At 39.0% G+C, this 27,070-nt stretch overlaps 1 protein-coding gene across 3 annotated transcripts in view; it reads right to left on the bottom strand.

Annotated features, from left to right (window-relative positions):
- Nucleotides 1-27,070, bottom strand: part of LOC132098085 (leucine-rich repeat transmembrane neuronal protein 4-like) — a 195,807-nt gene that overhangs the window by 97,565 nt on the left and 71,172 nt on the right. The window contains exons 1-2 of one of the 3 annotated variants that reach the window (XM_059504209.1): nucleotides 11,865-12,582; nucleotides 1,421-2,961 (exon numbers count right to left, since the gene is read on the bottom strand). In XM_059504209.1, coding sequence (XP_059360192.1) covers nucleotides 1,421-2,961; nucleotides 11,865-11,868 — 1,545 coding nt within the window. In that variant the 5' untranslated portion in view covers nucleotides 11,869-12,582. Of the gene's footprint in view, nucleotides 1-1,370; nucleotides 2,962-11,864; nucleotides 12,583-27,070 lie in introns of those variants that run through there. The other 2 variants (XM_059504211.1, XM_059504210.1) reach the window with 2 other exon arrangements.

The following is a 27,070-nucleotide window of genomic DNA, read 5'->3' as shown; positions in this document are numbered from 1 at the left end:
ATCAACACGGCAACAATACACAAGCAGAAAAGCACAGCACCTTGTTTAAAATGCAGATTTTACTGGTGAGAAAAGCAAAGGCATTCACCATACTGTAGCACTTCTAGACAAAACACTAAGCCTTATAGTCAAACAGTTGTAAATTCTATCCATTTGTGAATTTCATTAATAACTATTTAATCTGAATTTGTTTCACGGGAAATACTTTCTGTTATTACTTCCTGTGCAAAGTTGAAAGCAAACCAGCTTTATCATTTTTAAAGCTGTTGAAATGCATCCCTTGGGCTTTCTCATTACTTACAATGAGAATATAATTGCCATGCGGATTTACCTACAATCCCCAAAATAAACAAAACAAAACTAAACGATGGCTGTCCTGTAAGTTAGACTCCCTATGGATCTCACACTTGCTCTAACACTTCCGGCAATGTGATGGAGGCAATACTCAAGATGGCCTTTGCTGAAAGCCATGCATAATTAGACCCGTGAACACTGAATTTATTTCTACCAGGAAGATTTGTAATTTGAATTTGTAATGTATGTGTACTTTGACTCCCCTGAGTACATGCTTTGTGGCAAAAGGCTTTACGCTTATTTTCTCAAGCTCCTCTATGTCTGGACCTGGGCCTTGTCATATTTCATGTGGAGAACCTATGACACTACATAAATTATGGGATGCAATTGCCAAGAGTGGCCATGTGGCAGGATTATGTACAAGGATCAGCAATGTGTATCTTTAATTACTTCCTGAATTGCTGATTTGTCAGACAAAGTGCATGATTACGGGAAATCTCTCCAACCCCTTAATAATCTGGTCACTGCTACCATGAATCCAAAATGAGGCAAAAAATTATCTTGGAACCAGACCAATATATTAGCTCTCACATTTCATCAATGTCTTTTTTTGGTCTCTTTCCTTTAAACAAGTAGGCCACCGTAATTTATTTGACTTAACAGCCACTTGTCTGGGGTGTTGCATGTTGATATTAATGCAAAAACACACAGAGGATAGGAAAGGAGCAATGCACAGAGACTTGACCCAGTATTTGAAGCTACACCATTTTTTTTAGTCAATCGGTGGTGTATTTTAAAAGCAGTACTCAATATTGTGCTTTTAGCCAGCAGAGAGTAAAAATTCCCCAAGCAACTGTCTGATATATAACAAGGTGTTTTGGGCTTGAGGGTGTTTTATCTTACTATACCTGAAGAAAAAGGAGGAAACAAAACTTTGATTACAAGCCTGAGAACATATGACTCAAGTTGCCATGCACTGACCCATGTTTCCTACCCATTAGAGGGGAACAGCTAGCAGCGGAAGAGTGGGGTAGACAACACAGTTTTTTTTTGCCTCACATCGACTGGACATTTACCTCTTGTTCCCCGCAGTGGTAATGGATTTAAGGAGGGCGACGGATCATACCTCACATTCTCGGGAGCCGGAGATGGTGTAGGTACAGGGTCCTGTCCCATTGACCAGTACGTCCATGGTCTCAGAGTTTGTGGGTTTGTAGTCCACATAATATTCCTGAAGCGGGGTGCTGATGGTGCGCTCTGTCTCCCGCACCTTTTTCCGGCGTTTTCTTACCATGGAATGCTGCTGCAGTTGCTTTATGCTGCTGGGATAATGCTTCCAAGAGACATAGATCACTAGCAAGATCATGGCCACGGACAGGAAGAGGGCGACGCTGCCAGCAATTATCTTGTGGAACGAAACATGCTCAAAGTCCTGCTCAGGGATGAGTGGGGATGCAGCCGTTGGGGAAGGTGCAACAGCGTTGTTGCGTGTTATTTTCTCATTCACCCTGAACATGGTGGGCAGGGGGAAACGTCCAGGTTTGGATGGGGAGCTTACGGTGGAGGAGATCGGCTGGTAAGGAGTGGGCATCAACTTACAGATTCCATGTGTGTCAACAGCCTCAATGACTTTCTCACCCTGAACCTCCTTTGGTCCAGCACAAATCATAGTAGTCTCCTTGTTCCCCTTGAAGTTCCTCAGCCAAGCTACAAGGGGGCATAAGCTGGGGCTGCATTCCCAAATGTTACCAGCAAGACTGATGGTAGTAAGAGATATCCAAGCTGATATGGCCTCTTGAGACACGTTGCTAAGCTTATTGGAGTCCAGATTAAGAGTCTGCAAGTTAGGGAGACACTGGAAGATGCTTGAATCCAACATCTGCAGGTCATTTCCAGAAAGATCCAGCTTTTGCAAAGAGGTCCAGGTCCATGTAATTCCCTGGGTTATAGATTTTATCCGATTCCACTGCAGATACAAAGCACGGAGGTTGTTCAGCCTTGGGAAATGAGAGAAATTGATCTTTGAGAATTGGTTGTGCTCCAAGTGTAACTCAGTCAGTTTGAGAAGTCCTGCAAATGCGTTACGGGTAAGACTTCGCAGTCGATTGTAGCCCAAATCAAGAAACTCTAGGTTTCGACAATCCTGGAACACTCGCATGGGAACCGTCTTGAGGGAATTCGATCTGATGTGGAGACTCAACAGTTTGCGCAAGCCCTGGAACTGATTCGGCTGCAGCACTTGAAGTTTGTTGTAGGACAGGTCCAGATTGCGTAGGTTGGGGATTGAATGGAACGTGCTGTTTTCCAAATGTGTGATCTTGTTGGAGCTGAGGATCAACTCCTTTAGTCTTCGAACACCCTGAAAGGCTTGTTTGTCCACTGCATTGATGTAGTTGTGGTCCAGGTACAACCAGACTAACTGGCTGAGGCTGGCAAATTGACCGGCTCTGAGGTTCACCAAGCTGTTGTACCGCAGGGAGAGGCCCTGGCATCCCACAGAAACATTCTTTGGCACATCACGGAAGGCATTTGACTCGCAATACACTATTTTGCCATCGCAGCGGCAGCTTCGGGGACACGGTTTCTCTCGGACTCTGCCTTGGGAAGCCAAGAGCCAGGCCTGCACGAGCAGGGGGATCATCAGCCAACGGGATCTCACCAGGGATCCTGCATTAAACACAAAGAGAAAGATGGAATAAGCCATGATTCGGTTAATGCTGAATCCTAGTCTTTTGCATTTAGTCAAAAACTGATGATAACTTACTTACAAGGATTAGTACATACTTAATTAGTCCCGCTGCACAGTTTGCACAAAGTATGTTATCAAATTACATAGCCAATGTTTACTGAATAAAATCTTGAATGTAGGAGGAAAGTAAGAACTTATTTGTTTTGCCTTTAGTCAAAATTTTATTTACCTTCTCTTAATTTCCCATTAATGTGATTACTATGCAAATTGTTGCTCTAGACTAGTATTTGGCATTCTTAAAGTATGCAGATGTCAGTTGATTCTCCTAGTTCATGTACTTTAATTAAAAATGAAAGCAAATATATACCTTTACCTTGAAGCAACCAGAAGAACTCAATAGGCAAGTCTAACTTTATTCAAATAAGGAAGAAAATACATTTCCCTTAAGGTTTCTTAAAAACCATAATTACACACTGGCTTGAATAAACAGTCTCCGTGGTAGAGAAACCAGACTGTTGACTTAAAAGAATACTTTTCTTTAAGCTCATGGTTCATGTATGATATCAAAAGATACTATAAATAAGAACTTAGAAATTCTTTGGATAAAGAAGACTACAGAATAAAGCAAGACAAGCTACAGATAAAAAACAGAGACACAAGTATCACAACAATACAGAATAGAGAGAGAACGGAGAGCATTGAGTGATGCCTAGATGTCCTTGTGATTGCTTTGTTTTCTAAATGAAATCGAATATCTGTTGCTACAAAAATATAAATTCTGATTAATTGTACTTGATTGTGCAGTACAAAAATCTGCAGTGGGGTCCCCCTTGGCAGAAATCACATTCGGGCTCTGGAATCGTCTGCCCTCCCCACTTAACACCGCCCCTGTTCATGAGCGAATCATTCTTTTGAGTCTGATGAATCGATTAATTCACTTCAAAACTGAATGATCTCAATAATTCGGGGTTCAAATGATTCTCAAGCTCAACTAACTGACTCAGTGAGCCAGTCGCAGAGGTTAACAGCTCACTGGAGAAGAAGATAATTAGTGAATAATGATGTAAATCTAGGTCTTTTCATTACTTAAAGCTATCAAATGACTTCAGAAGACTTGGAATACAGTGAGTAAGACTACTTTTGTGATACCTTTTCATAGTGCTTTTGTGCTCTTTATAAAGCTTGAAAGCTTCAGCCCCATTCACTGTAATTGCATGGAAAACAGCAACCTGCAGAGTTTTTCTCCTTTTGTATTTCCTAGAAGAAATATGGGTTTCATACTACAAATAAACTACAAAAAGATGAAAAAATTACTATTTTAAGAAAAACAACAACAACAACAACAAAACATAATATTTTGAATAATTGAAAACATCTTTGCCAATCAATGAAGGACAGTGACAATTTCCATTTCCTCTTTGGCTGGCTCAGTGTCTCTTTATGCTTTGTTATCCGATTTAACTTCTTCCTCAGTTTGGGCAGAGTTGAGTCTTTTTCTTTTTTCTCGAGCTAAGGATGTGCCAAAATTGATAACAGCCCTTTGTCTGTTCTTGGAGCAAAAAACAGTAAAAATTATTGGTTTATCTTGAGTGGCCAGCACAAAGGCTTACCATCTGAAACTTTAATCATATTACAGCTATTCAGTAAATATAAAAGTAATTGTATAAATGTACAATGGTGAGCAGGAATGCGTTTGAATCATCCAACCCAACCACTGTTTGCCAGCCTCCAGATCTAGATCTAATCAAAACATTTTGTGTAGGTCAATCGAATGAAACGGGCTAATCTAATATTTTTGAAGACAGAGCATAGGCTGGCCGAACAACCTGTTATCTACAGGACAATCGGTTCAGTGTGGCATAGCAAATTGCCTTTGAATTCATTTAAAATAATGAGAGAAAAACACAGTCCCTAATCTTCCTCTGAAGAGTCTGAAGTAAATGTGGTATAGTGCAAAGTAGCCAAAGTTTATAGCTATATAACCTAGGGCCTGTTTCCGAGTGAACATACTCAAGAGTAAAAGTTTTCCTAGTAAAAGTCCATGTTAACACTGCTTGTAAATTTATACTATGAGAACATAATGCTTCGTTCATACAGTACAATATAGCCTGTTTGCACTTCTCTAGACCCACTTCACATTGTAAGGCCAAGAAGATTATTTGCTCATATGTGAGCCTGGACCATAAAACTAGTTATAAGGGTAAATTTTTTTAAATTGAGATTTACACAGGAAAACTGAATAAATTAGCTTTGCATTGATGTATGGCTTAGGATAGGACAATGTTTGTTCGAGAAACAACTATTTGAAAATCTGGAATCTGAGGGTGCAAAAATGTTATTTACAAATATTAAAGTTATCCAAATGAATTCTTAGCAATGCGTATTACTAATCAAAAATTAAGTTTTAGTATATTTACAGATGGAAATTTACAAAATATCTTTACTGAACATGATCTTTACTTAATATCCTAATGATTTTTGGCTTAAAAAAAAAATCTATAATTTTGACCAATACAATACATTTTTGGCTATTGCTACAAATATAACCCAGCAACTTAAGGTTTTGTGCTCCAGGGTCACACATGCATATATATATATATATATATATATATATATATATATATATATATATAGAGAGAGAGAGAGAGAGAGAGAGAGAGAGAGAGAGAGAGAGATAGAAAGAGATAGAGAGAGATTAGAGCAATTACTTTAACTAGATTTGCCAATTTTCTAAAGAAACTGACATGTCTGTCACAAAAAAAGCCAGTGCTGGGTAGATTACTTACAAATTGTAGTCTGTAAATTAAAACAAATTAAACAAAATTAAAATAAAACATTTAATAAAAAATACGAAATATTATTCCTCTTTACTTGCATGCTATGTGATCATGTGAATAATATGCAATCATGCAATATGCAATATTATCTAATTACAAGCAGTGCTAATTGCATTTTTTTACAGTAAATACTTTTTATGGTATTTTTGCTGTACTTCCTCATCTGGCCTGGGCTTGCAATGTTTGTTTTTAATTTAATTAGACACATAACTTATATTTGTGTCATTTGACATTTAAGTATTGCAGATTTGCATTTCACATTGTTTTATTTTTTTTTATTTTGAGGAATATTCAATCTGTTTCTGTGCCAGTGAGATGAGTAAATGGATGTTCACATTTAGTCTAGAACTACAGTTTACACAGTGCACACAACACCTTTGCACTTTCTCCTGATTTCTCTCAACATGCATGGGACAGGAGAGCTGCCAGTCATTAAATGTGAAAAAGTAACTGGCGTTGCTTATTTAAAAAAAAGTTAATCAGATTTTTTTCTTGTAAAGTAAAAAGTAATACACTGCTTTGCTAATTGAGAAATGTAATCTGATTACATAACTTGTGTTACTGGTAATGCATTACCCCAACACTGATTACAAGTGCTTAATTTTTGGAATTTGATTACGCAATCCAGATTACATGTAATCAGTTACTACCCAGCACTGTGAAAACTACTGTAGGTGGTTTCCAGGGCATTTCTATATGTGGTTTTGACGTGAAAAATCCCACATACCACCTAGAACACCTTTTTTAGGCTAATGTAAAGCATTCTAGTCGGTAAAATTGTCCACATGTCACTTGGGAAGGCCAGAACAGCCTAATTAAAAAAAGAGGGATGGGTAAATCAATTTAGTCTCTGCAATATCACCAGCTACATAGAACACCTTGGGCAAGATCACACAAAGTTATGCTAAGGTACACAAGGACACAAGGAGCAACTGAACAACCCAAAAGGGTTTGCATGCAAATTCTCAAAGTTTTAATTAACTCTCACAGCGTAGCGGCTGGAGTCCCCCTCATGAGTCACGCTTTAAGTACAAAAAGAGCCAACCTGGAAACCTCCATTTAATTTGTCTTTCTCCGCATATATGCATGATAACATAAGTGCATCTTGGCCTCCCCCACCTTCCTACATCCAATTTATCACGATAAAGGAACGGCAGCCAAGATGCAGTCAAATAGTGCGTGTAAACCAGCCCTTGATCTCAAAACTCATTCATCATGCCACCAACATTAAAACACGTCCACATCCAGTTCTCAGAACCGCAGTTTCTGCAAAGCCTTTCTTGTGGTAAAAGCAATCTCTCCGACTGGATGCTAGATACCCATGGGAAAGAAAAATCTAAATGAGATCCCTCTAATATCGCAATTGTTTTTCCTCCACAGCAAAGAGGTGGAGTGGTGAGCAAAGATAGACTTTTAGTGTCTCTGGCTGAAAAAAAAGAGCGCAGTAATCTCACATATTTCTCTTTTGTGTCTCATCATCTTAAGATATAAAAGACGTCTGTGATCAAAAGTGAAATTTCCAGTGAAATTCTTCCAAGGTCAAATGATCTGAGCTGCTATCGACATTTATTTTATGGGCCCTATTTTAACGATCTAAACGCAAAGTTTTAAGCGCACGGTGCAGGTGCACTCAGGGCATGTCCAAATCCACTTTTGCTATTGTAACGATGGAAAACGGTCCGTGCGCCGGGTCTTAACGGGTTGTCCCTATTCTCTTAATGAGTAATGGGTGTTTTTTGGGATTAATGTGCAATAAATCAATCAGAGTCTCATCTTCCATTCCCTTTAAGAGCCAGTTGCGCTCGTGCCATGACGGATTTGCTATTTTTGCTATAATTTTGGAATTTGGCAAGCGCCAGACTTTAGACCAGGTTTGAGCTGGTCTATGGCGCAGTCTATTTTCAGCTCCTTAAAATAGCATTACACCAGCAATGCGCCTGAACACACCTCTTTTTTAGACCAGCATGCCCATGGGTGCAAAAGGAGTACAAATGCATTTGTTAATTAATCGACACAGAATACTTTCATTTGACTTCTGATGGTAGACTTTTGTTGAGATCCCATTTGGAAGTCAAGAGGAAACGCATAAGAGGTGTTACACCTTTAATGTCCATAGAACCTTTCCATTGGACAATAAACATTCTTTCTAGATGAAAAAAGTTATTTAGATTAATAAAATGTTCTTCACATAAGAAAGTAATGGTTCTTTTGAGTGCTATTCACTGAGAGATTCTTTGGGTAACCCAAAATGGTTCTTCACTCTTAGAAATAAAGGTTCAAAAATTGGGGTTTTACATCAATGCCAAAGAACAACTATTTTGGCTACCCAAATAACCTTTGAGTGAACAGTTTGAAAAAGAAAGAAAGAAAGAAAGAAAGAAAGAAAGAAAGAAAGAAAGAAAACATTTCTATTCTTAGTGTTAATCTAAAGAGGCTAAAGAGGTTTCTAAATGACCTTTTGTCCAATTGAAATATTCTATGCATGGTAAAGGGTCTTGGAACCACTGATGCCAGTAAAGATCCTTTATATTTAATAGTGCAGTCTATAGAGACCCATCAGAGATCATCATGAGCTTTCATCAAAAGTGTCTTCAGTTGCTTTCCAATTAATGTCATCTCTGTCTAAGTGAAATTATTGAGATACAACAGTGATCTCATTTTGATTTTCCTTTCTCATATGGCATTACCTAGCATTTCACATTCAAACATACACTCTTAAAAATAAAGATTCTTTATTGGCATCTATGATTCCATGAAGAACCTTGAAATTCCATGGAATCTTTCCATTCCACAAAAGGTTCTTTAGAATATTGAACTGTTCTTCCAACTTACAAAAACTGTTCTTTTAAAAACCAGTAAGTAGTAAATTCAGTAAGGAGCTATGAAAGAGCAATATCTGCCAAACAATTTGGATTGATTTTTATGTCTTGATTATGTACTTCTAGTGAAATACAAGCATACTTTAACGCACATACAGCATCACCAGAGCCCTGCGGAAAAGCTCCCTGTAACAGTGGCCAACTTTTTCAGCGCTAATCCCATCTGTGATTTGTTTCTGTGTGAGCAGGAAAAGCATAATCCCAAAACAGCAGTGCTAATCTCAAAGAAAGATAATCTGACACAAAATTGAACAGCTCTGAAGTAATCCCATCACATTCAAAAAGGGGCCCACATGCAACAGTCACAAACTTAATGATATTTCCATTGCCCACATGTTAATTTCCCCTGGCGGAACAGGTCATAACCGAGAATCTGTATTCACAGTTTAAGCAGTCAAACCTGAGAAACAGATATGGCTGCTTCCTGTGTCCATTTCTCTCTGGCTGACATGTTTTCTGTCTCTCTCCCCAGTTATCTGTTTTGACAGCCTCTCCACTCTATTACCTGGAAAAGCTCTTAGACGTTTAATAAAGGACACTTGATGTGTCCAGACGTCTTTCGGTGTGCTGCGGTAACGCGAGTCAGGTAGCAAGAATGAGAGGAAAGGGGATTGAGGAATTAGCTTTGGTTGTTATCCATTCTGTAGCGCTGTAATTTCGCACTGAGGTACTTAACAGGAATATGACAGTAAGTAGTTGTTCTTCATGCAGTGCTATTATCATATTGCTTTACAGCTTGTTTGAGCGTGCCAGAGTGGGACAATGGTATCTTCATCACAGAGTGACAAATACGGCAACATTTCATGCTACTGACATGACAGTTACATTCTGGTAAATATTATGGCATGCATTTCACTTCCACACAATGCATTTGCAGTGCACATGACATATAAACAAACAAACAAACAAAAAATAGACCACAATAAATAAATAAATAAATAAAATGAACAGACTAAAGAATGAATGAATGAATGAATGAATGAATGAACAGGTGAATTTCACACTGTCAAGAAATGCATAAACCATATTTCAAACAAAGATCATGAAAAAATAAAATACAATCTAAATAAAAATATCTCACTGTCAAGAAATGCATAAGCCATATTTCACCCAAAAACCTAGAGGACAATAAACACTTAAAAAAACTTAAGCATACAAATACATTTGATTAATTACTGAATTGTTTAAAGGAGCTATGTGGAGGTTTTTACTTAAAAAAAATCTTTAAGATAGAGTTTTCATTTGTATGTATGAGCCAACCATGATGTAAAAAAAGAATGACACCTCGACTGTCCTCCACGGTTGCCTCTATCAGCCTGGAGGCTCAATTGTGTGTGGAGGAGTCGGGCCCGAATTGGCGCGAAAATTCACAAAATGTGACATCATGCGCGTTCTTGTCTACTTGGGCTTACAACTGTACGGCACGCCAGCCATTATAGTAAGCAGCGGCAATAGTGTTTTCAAATGGACTCTGCGGATGGAAAGAAGCGACCAGCCTCCAGCACAATTCAGACACCCACGGACACTCCTCGTAAGAAAAAAAAAAAAAAAAAAAAGAGCGTGCGCACTGAGAACGAGCAGGAGACTGGCTGCAGTTCCTCTAACGGCCACTGGTGTCAGTAACGGTTAGAAATTTCAGAACCTCCGCAATGCTCCTTTAATATGTAATCATTATTTATTGAATAAATAAAAGAGATTGATTACCTTTTTCATTGTATTTTTATCACCACTAGCCCACTACTGGATAAAATCATCATTACTAATAAAAATGTCTAGTATTTAGATAGCCAAGTGCTATTTTAATTATTGGATGAAATGTAATGTAATGAAATGTAACTAAAAATAAAATCAATGTGTGCACACAGGATGATTTTGATAACTGTATTACAGTAATGAGGATGTTTTATTTATTTTTTTGCACATTAAGATAATGAAAATAGGATGGGGTGCTTATTGTAATTGTCATGCAATACATTTTAAAATCCTTGAAAAATACAAAAAAAATATTTTCTCTATACAACAATTGTTTTATTGATATATGAACTGGTCTTTTCATTGTAAGATTCACCTAAACATTTACATCTTTTATTATTTTGTGAAGCTTTATTGTTAACAGCCAGCATGTCACAGAATGAGTGTGAGCTGAGCGATTCGAGTGAACAGCACACCTGTGAGGCACAGAAGTCAACATCCACCTACATCATCTACTCAGTAAACAGCCACAAAGAAGCCACGACACCCAGCCATTATGATGACAATACTCATATTCTGAACACAAGAGTCACATTTGTTTCATCTATTCACACTTCCAGCACCATTTCATTAAGTCATACTTGAATGAACGACTTCTCCATACGTTATACAGGGCGATCCCTGGAAAAGGAAAGGGGGCGGGGTGTTATTTATGATCTGATTATGATTATTTATGATGGGGACAACTATCTGTGCTCTCAATAATTACAGAATGATTTTAAAGGCATCTGTGGGACAATATTCCCTCAATCCTCAAACAACAGTTAAAGACCTCTGCACTCCAAGCTAAATGAACGACTGCATAACATCAAATAGTAAATCACAGTTTTCCACTATGACAGCATAATTTGCTCTAAAGCAATCAAATTTTATTTATTTATTTATTTCTTGAAGGATGCAAGAACTGACACAGCATTCTTGATAACTGCAGGTTTTACATGTCCTTCACAAAATACATTGTTATTTGGGCGCTATGTGAAGCCTGAAAAAGCAGTGTAAATCCCTAGAATTCCTAAAATTAAATCTGCACGGACACATATGAGGCAGCACAGATTCTCTCCAACAGATGTTGAGTTGGACGAATCTACGAGCACCAGAGATTCCAATCAGGACAGCAAAACATCAGATAGAAAGACAGCCTGTTGATCACACAACACTCGTGCAAAATCTAATGTAAGGCAATACATACGGTTCAATATGATGTATGCAGGTATGCGTGATGAAAGTTGGACGCTATGGAGAACTGACTCAAAGATGCTTCATTCATTTGACACATGCAACGCACTTATACATCCCATGGCAATTCTATTTTAAGAGACGATTTTAGGGTTTCGATAAACCTCATATCCTATCTGTAAGAGCCAACAGACAATACGGATTCATTTCGACTCGTTCAAATCAACGAAAACATACCCATCTCTGCGTAAATGTCGCGTTTCCAATAGGTTTTACAGCCTTTCGATGTGCGGTTCCAGATTCCGCATGGCACCGTCTTCAAACACACTCAGAAAGGAGCACCTGCCCAAAGATGCGATGCCCGAGATGTTGGCGAGGTTCGGAAAACTCCGGCAACGGCAGCGTTATTTCAATCCCGCAGCTGCGCCGCTGCGCAACATGTCCAAGTGAAGAACGGAGAAACCCTTAACGCTCTTTCCAGCGTAAAAGACAAACGTTAAGGGTTTATTTAACGAGAAGGTCCTTAAAAGAACATTTCCAGAGAGCACGCGTGTGTATCAGCTATATCCTTTGCCTCAAAATATCCTCCACTTGGTTGGAAAGTTTGGAGAGATTTGCGCAAAAGCGCACCATCGGATTCCCGCCAAGTTGCGCAGTTATGAAGAAAGCCAAGCGAGGGATGCAAACATCTTTCTTATGTCCTGTAAAATACGTAGCTGTGCGCAGGATGAGTGATGTATTCCAGATATCTGCTGATCTCACAGGAGCTCAGGGCAGGTGCTGTAAGCCACATTCATGGCGCTTTTCTTTCGCCGAATATCTGTCAAAAACAGAAGAAGGTTTTAAGAGGAGTGTGCGAGTGTGATTGCACTCAGCACTGGCGCAGTCATTCCTTAACCGTCTTTTGCAAGTACTATGCATCGGATTGCCCTCTTCTGGTGGGAAAAGACTACATGCATCGCCCATTCACAGCATTTTCCCGTAAATAGCGAGACTAAGTATTCTTGAGCGCCTCTTTGAAATCCCGGCATAAAATATTAACATGCAGTAATTGCATTTATAGGGCTACGCATGATTCATTATGCCTTAGAGGCGTAAATGTAAGGTTTAAAGGTCCGTATACCATTTATTCTGCACTGCTTCTTTTAAACTCATTAATTAATATTATTGCATATGTTCTGACTTAATTACTTGAAGGTATAGTCCATATACATACATATAGGCTATATAATTAAATTAAGATTGGTTACAGCGTGGCTTATAGGCCTAAGCATTACATGCTTACTTAGTTATTTATTATTATTAGTTTTTTTATTATTATTATTATTATTATTTTTTTTTTGCTGTATATCAATTGGTTCTCAAATAATATTTGAACCTTACATTTTCACAATAACAAGAAGGCTATTTCATGTTTCAAATTACTGATACAAATCAAAGTCATCATGAAATCAAAGAATCCCTTTAATTTCAATAATCTATTTAGTATTTTACATGCTTCTGATCTTATTATAAATGGTTTATCAGTGCATTTTATTCATATGTAACTATACGCAATTATGTTAACAATAAAGATGTATTTATTTATTTGTTTGTTTATTTGTGTGTTTTGAATGAAGTCTCTTTTGCTCACAAAGGCTTCATTTATTTGTTACAGTTTAAAATACCTGATTACTACTGTATAAAAATCTATTTTAAAATGTAATATATTGCTGTAATCAGAGCAAAATTTTCAGCATCATTCGTCCAGTCTTTAGTGTCACATGATCCTTCAGAAATCATAATAATATGCTGATCTGCTCCTCAGTTATACAATTAGAAATAGCTTGTATATGTGTGTGTGTGTGTGTGTGTGTGTGTGTGTGTGTGTTTCATGATTAATCAAACCCTTCTCTCATAAAATATAAAGTCGATTTTTCAACATGCAGTCAATTAATGAGAATTAAAATAAGTTCTGCCCAGAAGAAAAACAAGAAGAAGAAGAACAAGAACAAGAACCATTGTGCAGATGCCACTTGGTTTGATATTTCATTATCCAATGCTATGGAATTAAAACATTTTCAAATGTGTCCAAATATGTTTTGTGGCCACTGTAGGTTTAACCAAACTGCTGTGAACATGAACAAGGATGCATCAGTCTGGAAGGACAAAACCTATTGCCAAGCAACACTGAGACCTTTCTACACTGTGACATCAGCTTGCACAACAGATCAGGAGGTCTGGATTCACAAAGACTGTCCAGCTGTAACATAAAAGCTATTTATCTGTCAGCAAATAATGGAAATGCAAACAAACTAAACATGGGGAAAGCATCTTTAAAGGGTATACAGTGGTTTACATAAACAATTCATTTCTGTTTGTAAGCCACTTTAATAAAAAAAAAAAAACATCCCACTCCCCTATGAAACAGTTCAAGAGAATATGACCGCCTAGTGTCATTGTGCATCAGGGTCAACACCATAATTTTGAAAGTGCCTGTCTGTATCTGCTCTGTACGGTCCATCTAATTAGAGATAATGGACACTTGAGCTCGTTTCTGTAATATTCTGAATCTGGCTCCAGAAAATACAGCTGGGAAGCACCAATCACGCATAGCCACTCAGTAACAGGCTGTAAGGAGAGTGAATCTGTCCATCTCTATTGAGGATACAGACGATCAAGGACAATAAGGTTACAGCAGGTTCAGGCCTCGGTGGAACAGAGTGTTTGTGTTGTGCGTCTGTTGTTTGTGCTTTCAACCGATCTCTGTTGTGATGCAAACGAGTGCCAAAGCCACATCTTCACGGGTGGTATGCAGTGGTATTTACAGCATTGGGCTATAAATTAGACTAAACAACCTGAAATGAAAATTTGCAGAAAATGTATTTACCCCCTTAGGCCATCTAAAATGTAGATGAGTTTGTCTCTTCACTGGGAACAGATTTGGAGGAATTGAGCATTACGTCACTAGCTATCCAATGGATCTTTTGCAAACAATGGGTGCTGTCAGAATGAGACTCCAAACAGCTGATAAAATACCATTATAATGTTTCTAGCTTAAAACCATTGCTTTAAACCGTCTGTATCTCATGAAAACTTGACAATAACTGTGGAACACACAACACTATTTATACACTTATTTATCTAACACACATACTTAGTCTACACTTCAAATTTGCACATAATATACCTGTACATAAAAAACTGTCTATTGTAATATACCTGCACATACAATTGTCAATTTTTATATTGTTATTCCTTACTTGTTCTATTTTTTATTCTTTTATTAGCTGTGTTTTTGTTCTGTTGCTGTCATTCTGTTGCACTGCGGAAGTTTCTGTCGCGAAAACAAATTCCTCGTATGTGTAAACATTCTGATTCTGATTCAAGCTAAAATACGAGTCCTGGTTGTCTTGTATGAATCAGGAGATAAATATGAGCAGATTAAGCAGTGTTTAAAAGCAAATACAGTCCAAAATAATTTCTAAACAAATATGTGGGTGGATCTGAATGTGAGAGGACAACAGTCAATGGACTTTTCCACTACAGGAAGTGTTATTATGCATTACTGAATCCATATTTTGACCAGAAGTAGTTCAATGATGGATTTGTTTCTTACAAGCATGCAGATTTTCACTTCCCAAGACATTAATTGATGAAATGGAGTGGTGTAGATTACTGTGATGTATTTATCAACTGTTTGGTGGCGTCAGAATGAGAGTCAAACATCTGATAAATACATCACAGTAATCTACACCACTCCATTCACTAACACTCCAGTCACTGCATTCACTGCAAAGGATCCATTGTTGAGCAAGTAATGCTACATTTCTCCAGAGCTGTTCCCATGAAGAAAGAAAATCTTCTCTTTCTCTCCCTCTCCCTCTCTCTCTCTCTCTCTCTCTCTCCCTCTGTTCTAGTGAAAAACATACTTTAGTTAGAAGTTTAGTTCTTACGTGATTTAAATAGTAGAAACCTGTGAGTGTCTATAAAAGATGAGGATGTTTTGATTTGACCAATTAGAAGTAAAATCTTGTTAGCTCTAACACTTTATAGTCAGACTGTTAAATACAAATGTAATGGATATATCGCAAGCCTTTTTAAACATTTGTTTTGAATCAACAAGACAGAATATAAAAGTGCAGATTATTAATAGCAAACTTGCCTGAACTGTCATGAATATTGAAGCTGCCGTATTCATGCAGGATGAAGTGAAATCTGACTGTTTTCCACAGTGATATCTGTATTTCAATACAGAGTGTATGCCAGTGACCTCAACTGCATTTATACTTCTGTAAGCATTACACAGCCTGATTGCCGCATCTGCTTTCATTCAGCTGATATAAGAATCCACACTGAAGAAAAAAAGAAAAAAAGTAAGTGCAAATAAGGCGTCTAGTTTGTACAAACCAACAAATGTCATAGTTTTGTATCGTGCAGACATTTTATCTGGAAATAATGGAGAAAAAAATATTGTGTCAAAATAAAACGTTTTTTTTTTTTCTTTGTTATGAACATCTCTAATAATTTCAAATCAGATTTATGATTATACCTTTGCACTGACTAATTCAGCTCTGGTAATCAGCCATCACTGTGACATTTACATTTTGTGAGCAGCATGAAAAATCCTCCAAGGTTACAACAGAAAATGGAATTTGCTCAATGGCAACACAAATTAATTAACCTTATTGTACTAATAAGGATGTTGCTTGAGCTGCATCACCGGCCACCTGTAAAATCAGCACAGGAAAGCTACCAGTCATTAAGAAGGTAATATAACAACAAACAGCCTTTCCCATATGGCAAAAAAATATATATTTTCTGGCCAAAATCTATTGTAAATATATTCTAAATGCGTGCTGTCAAAGGCTAAGCTCAATGAAATATACTTTTGAAATTAAGATATTTAAAGAAGAAATACATAAAATTATATATACATATATATATATATACATATATATATATATATATATATATATATACACACACATACATATATATACATTATATATATATATATATATATATATATACAGTACAGACCAAAAGTTTGGACACACCTTCTCATTCAAAGAGTTTTCTTTATTTTCATGACTATGAAAATTGTAGAGTCACACTGAAGGCATCAAGGGCTATTTGACCAAGAAGGAGAGTGATGGGGTGCTGCACCAGATGACCTGGCCTCCACAGTCACCGGACCTGAACCCAATCGAGATGGTTTAGGGGTGAGCTGGACCGCAGACAGAAGGCAAAAGGGCCAACAAGTGCTAAGCATCTCTCGGGGAACTCCTTCAAGACTGTTGGAAGACCATTTCAGGTGACTACCTCTTGAAGCTCATCAAGAGAATGCCAAGAGTGTGCAAAGCAGTAATCAAAGCAAAAGGTGGCTACTTTGAAGAACCTACAATATGACATATTTTCAGTTGTTTCACACTTTTTTGATATGTATATAATTCCATATGTAATTCCACATGTGCTAATTCATAGTTTTAATGCCTTCAGTGTGAATCTACAATTTTCATAGTCATGAAAATAAAGAAAACTCTTTGAATGAGAAGGTGTGTCCAAACTTTTGGTCTGTACTGTATATATATATATATATATATATATATATATATATAGAGAGAGAGAGAGAGAGAGAGAGAGAGAGAGAGACAGAAATATTTAATTTAATAATTTTTAAAACAAATTCAACAAAGTTTTAGTTTAACCATGACATATGTAAATGTATCTTCTTGAAATGAAATATATGGAGAGCAAAACATATTTTTAATTCCTTTAAAAATTGTATTTTAAAAATCCCCACACTCCATATATTTTTTTTAGAAAATATATTTATATATTTAAAATATATTTATAATACATTTTGAAATATGGTTTAGCAAATCTTTTTTTTTTTTTTTTGTCTTATATATATATATATATATATATATATATATATATATATATATATATTGGAATATGTTTATTACATATCATTTATTTATTTAATTTTGTTTTGTTTTTGTTTTTTTTGGTAATTTACAGTGCACTGAAAAGGAAAGCTATATTTGTAAAACAAGACTTCTGGGCTTTTATAGCTGTTTAATTCTCTCAACTAGCAGACGCTTCCTTTCATTTAAATCTGAAGGTCGTACAGGAGGAACAAAAGGACACTATTTATAAGACTGTTTGCTTTTGTAAGGTCCGAAAGGTCATGTCAAGAGACCGCTTCTTTGTTAGTAAATCCCATGCAAACTTCATTCTGGACAAACAAACCTTCGCCATTTCTGTCCAGGTGTGTTATTTGTGTTTGTATATGCCTGACAAGGAAATGCCAAAATATGGTTCTGCTCAGAAAGCACCGGATCTGCCATGGCAGCCATTTAACGCTCCCTCCCCTTACCAGCTGTCAGAAAGACTCCCTCAGTCGTGAAGATGCATTCAGAATAAGCGGAGTGTTTGCACGAGGTTAAAATGAGCGCTCGGCTGTCAAAGTGCAGGGCTCCGTGAGGGAGTTCTGGGTGAAATGCTTTGCTCTACTGTATTCCTCTCCATCGGGCCCCAAAACGGCTCTCCCTCCTGCTGTCATTCTGCATCCGATGGGTCTGCTGTGGGGGGGACTGACATCTCACAAACATAAACAAGCAAAGGATGATACTTATAGTCAACAGGAAGCAGAGAAGCAATACAACCACTGCAAAAGCTCTTACAGCGGAGACGTACTCTACAAGTGTGCCTTTCTTCAACTATATTTACTGTATGCATATGGCAGACGTGTTCATTTAAGTGTTAATAGTTCATGCATTCCCTAGGAATCAAACCATGACCTGGAGCTACTGGAATGCCTTTTATGTCACAATGATTGATTTGATATTGATTATATGATGTTAATTTGATATGAAGAAATATGAGGCATGTTAAAAAGTTATAATGAATAAATGAGACTGTGTGAAGGAAAATAAACGTAAAACCACTTTAGCATAATTTCCAATGCATGCTGAAATGCATGTACAATTATACACAAGTGTGAAAATATGTTTTAATTGTTTGCATTTAGGGTAAACTACTAGCTTTGAAAAAATACTTGGATGATACAATACATAATATACATAAAAGCTATGAGACATTTGACATTTTAGAAGAAAATATTTAAAAACAGTAACAGACAAAATATAAATGAATTGCTTTTTATTTTATTTTTTAGAAAAATATCACAACTCACAAAATTCGATGATACATAAAAAAAATTTCATGACATTATAGTGGAAAATAGTGAAAAATATTCCTAGACAAATTAAATTATTATTTAATAGCTTGTATTTAGGAAAAATAATAGAACTTATTAGATCCAACCATTATACATATAATACTATCTATTAAATTAGTCAAGTTAAAAAATAAATAAATGAATAAATAAATAAAATAAAATAATACATTTTATAGCATTCTATCCACAACATTTTAGGGCAAATATTGATAAATACTACTGACAAATTTAAATATTATTTAATTGTTTGCATTTAGGATAAAATCCTAGAATAAATGCTATTACAAAACATTATATATGAAATTAGCCTTAAAAAAAAAATAATGATTTGTAATGAGTTGTAGTGATTTTAAGTGATGTAATGATTTGCAGTAATTAAATTATAGAGAAAATATTGGACACTGTTTCTAGACAACATAAATAGACTAATGCCAGCAGCCATATCGCCCTGCAGCCCAAGACTGGTGGCCCACTGAAGCTAAGGGCTGAGCATGGTTAGTACCTGGATGGGAGACCTGGGAAAAACTAGGCTGGTGCTGGAAGAGGTGTTAGTGAGGCCAGCTGGGGGTCTTAATGCCCCAGTGTAGTGATGGGGACATTATACTGTCAAAAAGCCCCGTCCTTCAGATAAGACGTCAAACTGAGGTCCAGACTCTCTGTGGTCATTAAAAATCCCAGGATGTCTTTTGAAAATATTAGAGGTGTGACCTTGGCATCCTGGTCAAATTCGCCCACTGGCCTCTGACCATCATGGCCTCCTAACAATCCCCATATCTGCTGATTGGCTTCATCACTCTGTCTCCTCTCCACCAGTAAGCTGGTGTGTGGTGGGCGTTCTGGTGCACTATGGCTGCCGTCGCATCATCCAGGTGGATGCTGCACACTGGTGGTGGACGAGGAGATACACCCTCACAATGAGTGCTTTGAATGCTTAGAAAAAGCAGAAAACCGCTATATAAATGTAATTAATTATTATTAATGAGTTTGAAAAGTCTATTTTAAGTGGGTTCAATAAAAGAAATAAATAGAAAAAAAAGAAAAGAAAAAAAAAGCTCAGTTTACAAGTATATGTTGTCCTAATCAATACATTTATCCACTGACCTACAAACTCCAAGACTAGCAGTTGGCAGATGTAGTGATGAAGCTGTCAAATGAAGAATGCTAGATGTTAAATGTCTTCTGATACTGTTGTTTAAATGATTTTTTGGACATTTGAAATTAATTTTCATATTTGATTTGGGAGTGAGTACATTCTCTAGTACAGACTGAGCTGTAAATCAATAAAATGCACAAACTGTTTATCAAAGCAGAAAAATATCACATTAATTTGTCTGTGCATAACCATTACACAGTTGCCAATCCATCACCATTTTATGACAGCAAAATCAGCACATTTTGCAAACACCCACCCCACTCCGCCCGACTTTTTAAAACAAAGTGACGCCTTTGATTTCCGGCCTTCTGCTTTGCACAGGAAGCTGTCACCGGCCGAGGCTAATGAAGCGTGAGGACTGAGACGGCTTCACGGCTGTGTGTAGGCTCACATGCTGTGTACAAACATAGAGCAAGAGAAATAGGTGCCCTGTGGTCATGTTCAAATGTGGAGATAATTGCGGAATATGATTGTTGTACGCAAACGCTGGGAAATGCAGTTTTCTTTAAAGGTGAGATGTGTGTGCTTTACAGAGCATCAATTACATTTACAACAACTCCAGCCCAGAGTAAAAGAAAACATACACACAAATATACAGTATACAGGAACAGATATAGTACTGCAGCTGCTGTCTGTCTGCATACTAATCTAAAAAAAAAATAATAATAATAATAATAAACCCAAAACACTAAAGAAGAGGAAATCATTCTTCAAACTTTCCATTAAAATCAGCAGGTGGATGATTTTGTTTTTTGTTGAAGCACAAGAAAGAAAAATCTGAGATTTTCTACTCGCATCATTCTCTACACAATAGAATTAAACTGCCAAAGTGAAAGATCTGAAACATCTGACAATCTATTGAATGAAATGGGGACGGACAGTGCAGGGTGAGCTACTCATGTGACTCATGTGAGCTACACTAACCACATTCATTTTCAATATTATTTTACATAATATTTTGGTTCTGCATTTTTTTTTTTTAATACTTAAAAGTAATACTTCTCCCAACACTTAAAATTTGCTGAAAAATTATTTATCCTCAGGCCATCCAAGATGTAGTTGAGTTTTCTTCTTTATCTGAACAGATGAAATAGAGATATGTAGCATTAAATCATTTGCTCATCAGTGGATCCTCTGCAACAGAATGAGAGCCCAAACATCTGATAAAAACATCAAAATAATCCACAAGTAATCCACACCACTCCAGTCCATCAATTAATCTCTTGTTTAAGGTGTTTTATCTTTAAACTTTTGCTTCTGGCCAAAATATGATTTAATAATCCATAATAACACTCTAATAAAAAAGTCCATCCACTGTTGTTCTCTCACATCAAAATACAACCACATATTTCTTTAGATCTGTTTTGGAATTTATTTATTTATTTTATTTTTTGTTTGTAAACAGTGCAACATATGTGCATATTTCTCTCCTGATTCAGACAAGATAATGTAGACCCAATATTATTGGATAGAATACATATTTTAATCTGAAAAACAATAGTTTAAAGCTAAAATTGTCTTGTTGGATTGGTTTCTTACAAACATGCAGCTTTTCACTTCATAAGACATTAACTGATGGACTGAAGTCGTGTGGATTACTGTATTGTTTTTATAAGCTGTTTGGACGCAGAGGACCCATTGGTGAGAAAGTGATGTACTGTAACTCTACCATTTGGCATGAGGGTGAGGACATTTTCAAATTTAAAATTTTTGGGTAAACTATTCATTTACAGGATTTTAAAAGAATCATCTGAGACTTAACATTAAAATTGATACTTAAAGGGACAATAAGTAACTTTTTAGGTATTTTATTATCTAAAATCAATATTTTTATTCATAAATATGCCCTCAATGGTGTACAAATACCTATGCCAATGTTTAAACTAATCCTCGTAAATGAAGAATTTATTATCTTTATATACATGGGACGGGTAGGTCAACGGAGGCTTCCATGTAGTTCCGCCATCTTGCAAAACTATAATAGCAGAGAGGGACAAAAAGTACTAAGCCAACGCGTTTTCGGTCAGAGCCAGAAACGCAGATGCAGAGCAGTGAGAGGCGCTTGAAACTGCACCGGCAAGTTTAAAAGTCTGGATTGCATTCTTATTATGGACCATACATATGCCACGCCACAGGAGAAGAAAACATCATCGCCAAAACGAAGTGCTATTAGAAGACATCCTGTCAAAGCTTTTTGGTACATATCGCCTACCGTAGATGCAACGCGCATTTGAAAAAGCGAGGCGCTGGAGACCAAAATTAGTTTGAATGCAAAATACAATTTCACCACTAGATGGGAGTAATTCCTACTTACAGCTCCTTTAAAGGTGTTGTATGAAGGATTGACACGGAGTGGTATTGCAATCCAAATTCAAAATATTGGAGAGGTTTTTTTTTCACCCGGCCCCTCCTCCTCATACTTGACCCACAAGAGCAAACGCACTTGACGATGAATGAGACGATAAATGATATGAAATACACTGTGTTTCCCACCAACTGGCAACCCGGGGTGCCGCAATACAATTGGGTAAAATGGCAGTGGCCAGGTTTCACATTTTAAAAGGAGAATAACTGACTGTAGCATCGTTTTTTTTTTCTTAATTTCTTTTTTTTAAAACAAGTAGGTTAACTCAAGTATGTTTCTAAATATCTGAAAACAAATTATGGTATTTTTACAGCATTCAAAATCTTACATACAGCGCCTTTAATGAAATTAACTCAATTTTACCCTCTATGTTCGAGCAACCTCTGAACAATAAAATATGGGCAGGTCAGCTTGGTAGAATAAGCCAGATATGGAATTTTTTTTCTTTTATAGTTCAAATGCTGTTCTGCTCTTGTTCATGCCATAAAATCAATAAATGTTACTGTAACTTTAAAATACATCAACAGTGTGCCATGAAGATCAAGAATAATGTTAAGCATGCATAAAACACGCACACTCATGAACTCATTGGCTTTGTTGATTTTCGACACGGCCCCTAAACATTGTGGGATATTTAGTGATTTCTGCATCATGTGTCTAATCAAACGACCCTTCTAGTCTATTGACCTCTGGAGGGCTGCCATCTGCTCAAGGATAATTAGACCCATCCAATCTATCACATCCTCTTAAACCCCTTCATTCATTCATCAGCTTGAGTCATTTTGCATAAGACGGATTTAGATAAAATTAGGAAGTAATACACTGAACATTTAAATATAAGTATTTTTTTAACCACTGGATTTAGTTTTGAAAATATGAGGTTATAAAATTTGACTAAGAATCTGCATAAACAATATATATTAGCTTTTTGTTTTTGTTTACTTTTTACGTCATTGTAGACATATTTTTCTTGCTCTGCATACAAATATATTAATAATACAAAGAAGATTATGAAGAATACAAAAACAAAGAAAACGTCCCTAGGTTACGAATGTAACCCTACTTCCTCGAGGGAACGAGACGCTGCATCAAGCGCTTTTGGGGAACGCCTTTGGCAAAACAACTCTGAATATCATGTGTAATCAGTCCAATGGAAGAGCGTGACGTCACCGGCGGGGTGACGTGGCGACCAAGAAGCTATAAGCTTTCAGCTTCGTTTCAGCTTCGAGTAGGGAAGCAAGCACCGGCAGGGGTGCCGGGAGTATGGCTCTGCGACGCAGCTTCTCGTTCCCTCGAGGAACTAGGGTTACATTCGTAACCTAGGGATGTTCCTCTTCGGGAACTCGAGCTGCGTCGAGCGCTTTTGGGGAACGATGTGCCAACACTGCCAGACTACCAAACCCCTGCCTAGTGTGTATCCGAAGAGCACAGCTAAGGTGAGAGGACAGAAGAGCCAGGAGCGGCTCGCATATCAAGATTGTAAAATCTGGCAAATGTAGAGGGCGTGGACCATCCCGCAGCGTTGCAGATGTCCAAGAGGGACACACCTGCTAGAAAGGTCTTAGAGGCAGCCATACTCCGTGTAGAGTGAGCCTTGGCTCCCAAAGGAAGGGGAAGACCAGAGGACTCATATGAGACGTTGATAGCCTCGACTATCCAACGACTAAGGGTCTGCTTAGAGGCAGGGGAACCCTTTTTAGGAGGACCGTAGCAAACAAGCAATTGGTCAGATTTTCTCCACAGGGCAGCTCTGTGGACGTACGCGTCCAGTGCTCGCACTGGACACATACAGTTTAGCTTTTCCTGGTCTGGCTCCTGAAAGGGAGGAGGACAGAAGGCCTGCAGTACGATAGGTTGTGGTGTAACAGAGGGAACTTTAGGAACATAACCCGCTCGAGGGTATAAGAATGCTTTGGCCATACCAGGGGCAAAGTCTAGGTAGTTAGGGGCCACCGAAAGGGCCTGAAGGTCTCCAACTCTCTTTAGAGACGTAATCGCCAGTAACAGGGCAGTCTTAAGGGTCAGATGTCTATCTGAAATATCTTGAATTGGCTCGAATGGAGCTTTACAGAGAGCCTCTAATACCACAACCAAGTCCCACGGTGGAATACGGGACCGTACTGGACGTCTCAGCCTCAGTGCACCGTGGAGGAAACGTGTAACTAGGGGGTGCCTACCCACTGACTGACCATCGAAAGGGACGTGGTAAGCAGCTATGGCCGCCACGTACACCTTTAGGGTGGAGTGAGTTAACCCTGAAGAGAAAGGGACGTGGTAAGCAACGTCCCTTTCTCGGTTGACAAAAACCTCGGTTGAGATACCGGAAGCTAGGAACTGTGCCCCCTCAGGGGCCACACCCACAACTTCCACAGCTCCGGGCGAGGGTGGATTATTTTGCCCTGCGCCTGAGAGAGTAGATCTGTCCTAATCGGAATCTCCCATGGAGAGCCGTCGAGGAGAGAGATCAGATCTGCGAACCATACTCGGCCCGGCCAGAACGGGGCTACTAATAGCAGACGGACCCCGTCCCGGCGTACTCTCGCCAGAACTCCCAGGAGCAGAGCGATGGGGGGAAAGGCGTACAGACGAAGCCTCTGCCAAGTCTGTGTCATGGCATCTAGTCCCAGTGGAGCTGGGTGAACTAGAGAGAACCAGAGGGGACATTGTGATGTCTCTCGAGTCGCGAAGAGGTCCACCTGAGCTTTGCCAAATATCTGCCATATCTGCTTCACCACCTCGGGGTGAAGCATCCATTCCCCGGGCCTCGGCCCCTGTCTCGACAGCATGTCTGCTCCCACATTCAATCTCCCAGGAATATACACTGCTCTTAATGAGAGGAGTTTGCCCTGGGGCCACAGGAGGATCTGGTATACCAACTTGTACAAGGGGCGTGAATGCAGACCCCCCTGGTGATTGATATAAGAGACCACCGCTGTGTTGTCGGTGCGCACTAACACATGACAGCCTCTCAGGTCTGGGAGGAAATATTTCAATGCTCGATACACTGCTAGCATTTCTAGACAATTGATGTGCCATGTCAGATGGCGACCACTCCACAGACCGTGGGCAGGGTGGCCACTCATGACTGCACCCCAACCGGTGAGGGACGCGTCTGACGCTAGCGTTACAAGGTGACCAAGAGCTCCCAACACCGCGCCCTGATTCAAGAACCAAGGTTTCTTCCATATGTCTAAGGCACGAAGGCATCGCCGCATGACCTTGATAGTTCGCAATGGATTTCCCCTCGGGGAAAACCCCTTGGTCTTGAGCCACCACTGTAGGAGCCTCATGTGCAGGAGGCCAAAAGGTATCACGATAGACGCAGCTGCCATGAGCCCTAACAGTCTCTGAAACTGCTTGACAGTGAGTGACTGGCCTTCTCTGACTTTCTTGATTGAGGAAAGGATTGACTCGATCCGAGCAGGAGACATACGTGCCTGCATCGTGGTCGAATCCCATACTACGCCTAGATAGGTGGTTCTCTGAACTGGAGAAAGTACACTCTTCTTGGCATTTAGTCTCAAACCCAGCTCCCCCATATGGGCGAGAACGACAACTCGATGTTGAACCGCCTTCTGCTCTGACTGAGCTAAAATCAACCAATCGTCGATATAATTCAGAATGCGGATGCCCTGCATACGGAGAGATACCAGAGCCGCATCTACACATTTCGTGAACGTGCGGGGTGAGAGTGTAAAAGGCCAAAGGGAAGTACTCGATGTTGATAAGCTTTGCCCCCGAAAGCGAACCTCAGAAACTTCCTGTGTTATGGAAGGATGGATATGTGGAAGTATGCGTCTTTGAGATCTATTGTGACAAACCAGTCCTCGGATCTGACATTACTGAGAGGTTTAATTGACGTCTAAGATCGGGCGCAACCCCCCATCCTTCTTTGGAACTATGAAATACCGGCTGTAAAACCCGGATTCCCTGTCTAGAGGAGGGACCACCTCAATGGCCTCCTTCCTTAATAGGGTATTCACTTCTTGTTCCATCACCAGAGCCTGTTGGGGGCCGATGACTGTCGGTGTAACCCCATTGAACCTCGGCGGTGGACGGCCGAACTGAATACAATAGCCTCTTTCTACTGTGTTCAGGACCCATTGAGATACATTTGGCAGTAGTTTCCTCGCTGCTAGATAATGTACTAAGGGAATCAGTCTCTCGAGACTGATCTCTGGTGTAAGAGGCCCCCGAAGGGGTGGTGAGCTTCCCAGCTCCGCTACGCTCGCGGACGGACATAACTGGGAGTGACGCTCGCGGGAGACCGTTGCGCCCTGAAACACTGGCAGGGTTGGCAGACCGGCCTCCAGAGGGCACTGGGGTGAGACGGGCACCGTATAATGAGGTGGACACCGCTCTACCCCGGTAAGGGCTACCCTCAGGGTCACTGCGCCTCTGGCGTCAGGACCTCTTCATCGAGGACTTCCTGGCTTCGATAATTGCACGAAGATCTGACTTTGGCTTGGAAGTCCCCGACTCAGAGCTCAGTGGTGATGCTCTGTTTTTGAGCCTCGCGGTATGAGGAGCCTGCTAGTGGCGTGGGTATCTCCCGCCCAGATAACCCACGAGAGCGACGAGGGAGGAAACTCTGGAACGCCGCCGCCTGTTCGCGTGCCTCCTGGAACCTGTCGACGACGGTATTAACTGTGTCGCCGAACAGGCCCGAGGCTTGAAGTGGGGCGTCCAGGAGGCAG

The sequence above is a fragment of the Carassius carassius genome, chromosome 21 (assembly GCF_963082965.1).
Source record: "Carassius carassius chromosome 21, fCarCar2.1, whole genome shotgun sequence".
NCBI classification, from domain to species: Eukaryota; Metazoa; Chordata; class Actinopteri; order Cypriniformes; family Cyprinidae; genus Carassius; species Carassius carassius.
The sequence above is the reverse complement of the archived record's forward strand: the minus strand, read 5'-3'. Positions and strand labels throughout refer to the sequence as shown.